Source organism: Carlito syrichta, unplaced genomic scaffold (genome assembly GCF_000164805.1).
Source record: "Carlito syrichta isolate Samal-C Ts95f unplaced genomic scaffold, Tarsius_syrichta-2.0.1 Scaffold315850, whole genome shotgun sequence".
Lineage (NCBI taxonomy): Eukaryota > Metazoa > Chordata > Mammalia > Primates > Tarsiidae > Carlito > Carlito syrichta.
Genome location: NW_007259946.1, coordinates 195027 through 200792, shown reverse-complemented (window position 1 = coordinate 200792; position 5766 = coordinate 195027). Strand labels below are relative to the sequence as shown.

General features: G+C 45.3%; 1 protein-coding gene across 2 annotated transcripts in view; it reads right to left on the bottom strand.

The window, feature by feature from the left end:
- VPS13D (vacuolar protein sorting 13 homolog D) overlaps window positions 1–5766 on the bottom strand; it is a 255403-nt gene that overhangs the window by 248463 nt on the left and 1174 nt on the right. For both annotated transcript variants that reach the window (XM_021706673.1, XM_008073459.2), the window contains exon 2: window positions 512–589. In XM_021706673.1, coding sequence (XP_021562348.1) covers window positions 512–589 — 78 coding nt within the window. The remainder of the gene's footprint in view (window positions 1–511; window positions 590–5766) is intronic.

The following is a 5766-nucleotide window of genomic DNA, read 5'->3' as shown; positions in this document are numbered from 1 at the left end:
GGTGGCCGGGAGCAGCCACTGCACTCCAGTCTGGGTGACAGAGTGAGACTCCAACTCAAAAAAAAAAAAAAGACTGAACTAGCCGGGTGCAGTGGCTCACGCCTATAGTTCCAGCACTTTGGGAGGCAGAGGCGAGAGGACTGCCTGAGCCCAGGGGTTCAAGACCAGCCTGGGCAACTTGGCAAGACCTCATCTCCACAATAAACCAAACAGCCAGGCATGGTGTCACGTGCCTGTAGTTACAGCTATTTGGAAGGTTGAGGTGGAAGGATCATCTGAGCCAAGCAGGCAGAGGCTGCGATGGCCGTGAGCGTGCCACTGCACTCCAGCCTGGGTGACAGAGTGAGACTCTGACCCCCCCCCATAAAAAAAAAGACTGAACTAAACTCTAACACCTCCTATTGCCTCCTCTTCCAGCCAAACAGATACAAACTCCAGGGCCCTCAGTTTTCATATCCTAATGAGCAACATAAGTCTCAACATTTCTTCCCTCTCTTTTAGTTCCACGTACCAGCTTTGACTTCAAATGGCAATTCCAGTTCTTTCAAGGCATCTTTCTTTAGTGGCAAATTTTCTAATTCAACAGCACCTAAAAATAAAAACATCATGAAATATCCATGCAACAAATACAGCAGGCGCCGACTGTGTGTAAAGCATTGAAAGATGAAGGGCAAGTTTTACCTAGAACAGGGCTGGGAGATGTCACAGTCATACCTCCACCAATCCACGTGCTTTAGCTGACTAACTTCCTGATCAGCTACTCTAACATGTAAATGACAGCCAAAGCTAAACAGCTGATGAAACTTCAGGCAAGAATTCACTTTTTCTATAACAGATTAGAGAGTAAGTACTTTAGGCTTTATATGATGTCTGTTACAAAGTCTCCTTTTATTAACTTTTTTAGTTCTCTAGAAATGTAAAAGACGTTCTTAGGTTGCAGGCCCAATATGGCCAGCCGGTCTGTTTGCAGACCCCCAGCTTAAGCTAACATTTACCAGAGGAGCATGAACATCTGACTCAGGCAGGAGGACATGTAGGCTCCTGGGCTCCACCCTCGACCTATTAAATCACGATCTCTGGGACTAGAACACCGAAATCTTAATTTTTAACAGGTCCTTCCACCCTCACCCCACTCCCAAAATGAGTAAAGTACATACAGAGGTCAAAAGTCTGTGGTTCATAAAATAAATCTAGTCTCCGAAAGGAATTCTACCCTCTCTTCTGGAGAGACCAACCCTGCATTCTCCTCAGCACCTCCACTTGTAGGTGGAATAACCAGTCAGAAAACAAAGAGATGAACAGGACTGCCACTAGAGAATGGGCAGCTAGCCTCTCCCTCTGGTGGCTTGCAGGCCCTTCGTCCTTACACACACACACACACACACACACAGCCCTGCTTGGTAGGAGACACACACACACATACACACACACACACACACACACACACACACACAGCCCTGCTTGGTAGGAGGCACTGCGCTGGCCACAGGGCTTGGTAGGAGACACACACACACACACACACACACACACACACACACACACACACACACACAGCCCTGCTTGGTAGGAGGCACTGCGCTGGCCACAGGGCTTGGTAGGAGCACACACACACACACACACACACACACACACACACAGCCCTGCTTGGTAGGAGGCACTGCGCTGGCCACAGGGAACCGAAAAGAGAAGGCAGGATTCCCAGCCTTAAAAGGCACTCATTGTTTTACAAAATTGGTTGTGTAACACAAGGCGATTTTTGAGCCTCTTAAAGCTGTCTGAAGTATACATTTTCAAGAATAGGGAGTACAGACAACAGCCATTAACAGCCTCAGCAAACCAAACGCTGAGGATGCAGCACAGCCATGCCACCAGACAGGTTTCCTACCCCGACCCACTCAAATATGCACCCACAACAGGCCCTGCTGGGAAAGGTCCCTCCAAGGAGTCAGGTAGTGAAGTACCCAAAGTAGTGAGTACTTTATAAATGATAGCATTGTTCATTTTTTTCCAGGCAGACAACTTATAGGCTTCTACTCACTAAAACTGGGGTGAATTTAGAGACTAGTCATTTATTAGTAATCTCTAATGGCTGCAGAATTCTCTTCCCTCTGCTCTAGGTTATCCAAACTTCAGGGCCAACCTGAAGTTTAGAACTTAAAAAAGGAGGGAGAAGTGAAGTCTGGGGTGACAAAAATACAGATATGCCCCAGACTGAAGTTCAGACTCCTTGACAAGGCACTGGCAGTCTCCACCTTCTAGCCCCAAACTATTCCAAATATGCCCTGCAAGCTTTCAGCCTCTGTACACAGGCTCCATTCTACCCAGAGCGTGCTGACTCCGCCACCACACCACGTACTGAAATCCTGTTAAGGCCCACTCAAGAGCCACCTCCACACCAGCTCTCCCAGAGTCCTAATATTACTGCATTGGACTACTGTGTAATTTGTCTCCCAACAGGTTAACAGCTCTGAGGCAGGACTGTAGAGGTGGAGGTGAAATCACAGTGACAAGAAGCTCTGCAGCGATCATTAAGCAAGGTATTACCGTGTGCCAAGCACTTCCCATGCACCATCTCAATGAATCCTCACAACAATAAAAGGAAACATTATTTGTTTCTCGATTTTTGAACTGGAAAAATAATGATTAGAGGACCAGCATCTCGCTTACAAACCATAGCGCTGGCAAGTGGTAGTGCTAGCGTTCATGCCAGATCTGTCTAATCTCAGACTGCAAGAGAGTGAATGAAAAGGCATCAGTCACTGTCCAGTCAGACAGTGTGTACGACCTTCCACTGCCTCCCCTTTTTGTATCACGGCATAACACAATGCCTTACCCAAAGCGAGGGCTCAATACATGTCTGGTGAATGGCTAAATAAGTGAAATCTTAACACAAGTGCTATCTGTGTCCTTCAACTACTCATGTTACTTTGCATTTTTATTACTTGAGCAGGGTGCACAATTTATCCTTGAAGTCCAACCCATCAGCCAATCACATGTTGACATCCATGAGGATGGATGATGATGATCACGAACACGGACTGAGAGCCCATTATATGCCAAGAACTGCTCTAAGCTCTTTGACCAACATACATTTGTTTAGTCCTCAGAATCTTATGAAATAGCTAATATTTTCTCCAATTTACAGAAAGGGAGACTGAAGCATGAAGAAGTTGAGGAATTTGCCCAAATTACTGAAAAACTGAAGGACTGGATTCAATCCCACAGTCTGGCTAAAATGAAAAATCAATACTCTTGACCACTATGTTAGTCTCCTTTGCATCCCCCAAAGCATCTAGAATCATAAATATCTGCAGATGGACTGAAGTAACATTCTCATTCCTATCCAGTACCCTCCATCCCTGAAAACTGCTCAACTGAGTGACCAAGAACAAGCAGTGTCACTCTACAAAGCTCTTCTCTCAGTATACTTGGATGCTCCTAAGAGGTTTCTGGGAAAGCACAGGGTGTGCTTTGGATCCATAAGCATGGGGTGCTACACCAAAACCAATGATAAAAGAAGTATTTTTCTATTTTTTTTTCCTCTTTCTTTCTTTTTTTTTTGGGGGGGGCGGGGGGGGTAAAAGTCTCACTCTGCCGCCCAGGCTGGAGTGCAGAGGCACGATCACAGCCAACGTACCCTTGACCTGCTGACCTCAGTCTTTCAAGTAACTAGAACTTCAGGCATGTGCCACCATGCCAAGCTAATTTTTTGATTTATTGTAGAGACTGAAGGACTGGATTCAATCCCAACCTGTCATTTTGCCCAGGGTGGTTTCAAATCCGTGGACTCAGGTAATCCTCTTGCTTCTGCCTCCCAAAGTGCTGGGATTACAGGCGTGAGCCACCATACCCGGCCAGGAATAATATTTTTAAAAAGGAAATAAGCATAGAAAACAGTTTAAAGCACCAGAAAGATACACACAGTTGCTGTTACAAGATACAATCTGCCTATAACTACTGAGATTACAAATCTGTTACTAGTACAGATGCCATAATACATCAGATAGCATCAATTTATATTTATTCACTTCTTCAGCAAACACACTCAGAAAGAACCAACTCCACCTCTTTAATCAGCAAGGCAGTGAGTGGTCTGCAGTTCTCTTCCCAGGCCCTGTTTCCTGGACCTCACAAATTCAGCTTCCCAGTATGTCTGAGAACTTCAGTAAGAGACCAAAGAGGTGAACATGACACTGCAATTGCACTTTGAACGCACCCTCCTCACTGAGAGACTGGTCACTTTCACTTTCCACTTAGCAGCTCCCTTCTAAGGACAGAAAAACAAGAAAAGAAATGACAGGGAGTTGGGAGGGGTGACCCTGAGAGCTCCCGCCAGCCTGTCATGGCCAAATCCTTTGGCTAGTCTAGATGTGTCAGAAAAACTCAGAAAGCAACACATTATAAAGAACAGGGAACCACTGGTCCCCTATTCTCCAGACTATGCAGCAACTGTATCACTGCCCTCTACCAACCTGCCCCAGCCTACTAGCCAAAACTCACATCCAGGAAGGATGTGAATTTCACTCTCTTTGAGTTCCCCTGTCCATTTCCTATGATTTTACACACTTGCAAACTGATTTTATCTTCTTTCTCTACATACGTTAAAGGGTTCCATTCTGAGTTGAGGAAAGAGAATTTCAATTAAAACAAGAAAAGGGAGAAAATGTGGTTTTCTAATTCCCATATCGAATCAAATACTGCATTTACCAAGTATAGGCCTGTAAAAGCTAAAATGTCTCAAACTTCAGAGATGTTACTATTAAGCAGGAAATTTTGCTGAAAACCTCACAGTAATATATTTCAAGACCTCTGCTGAGTGTCCATTACATGCCAGCAGGCCAGGTGCTTTAAATGTTATTCCATTTGATCATTACAGCAACCCTGTGGAGGCATATTACCTCTTTTTCTAAAGAAAATGAGACACAGAGCCAAGCATGGTGGTTCATGCCTGTAATCCCAACACTTTGGAAGGTGAAGGAGAGAGGACTGCCTGAGCTCAGGAGTTCAAGACCAGCCTTGGCAACCTGATAAGACCTTGTCTCTATAATAAATCAAAAAATTAGCTGGGTGTGGTGGTACACACCTATAGTCCCAGCTACTTGGAAGGCTGAGGTGGAAGGATCACTTAAGCCCAGCAGGTTGAGGCTGAGGTAGCCATGAGCATGCCACTGCACTCCAGCCTGGGTGAAAGAGACTCCAACTCAAACAAAAAAAAAAGGCCAGGAGAGGTGGCTCATGCCTATAATTCCAGCACTTTGGGAGGCTGAGGTGAGAGGACTGCCTGAGCCCACAGGTTCCAGACCTGCCTGGGTGACTTGGCGAAACCGCATGTCTACAATAAAATCAAAAAATTAACTGGGTGGTGGCATGTGCCTGTAGTTCCAGCTACTTGGAAGGTTGAGGCTGAAGGATCACCTGAGCCCAGCAGGTTGAGGCTGTGGTGGCTGTGCACTCCACTGGAGCCACTGCACTCCAATCTGGGTAACAGAGTAAGACTCTGACTCAAAAAAAAAAAAAAGAGAGAGAGAGAGACTCAGAATTTCAATATTAGCTATTGTTCACAAAGCTAGTAAGTGACAAAACAGGATTTGAAGCTAATGTCAATGCCACTATCACCACATCGTGGCTGCCTTCATAAATCTAAAAAATGAGCTGGAGTAAAGCACAGTAAACAGTGATATAATTTGTTTTTTTGTTTTTTGTTTTGTTTTTTGTTTTCTGAGTTGGAGTCTCACTCTGTCGCCCAGACTGGAGTGCAGTGGCCGC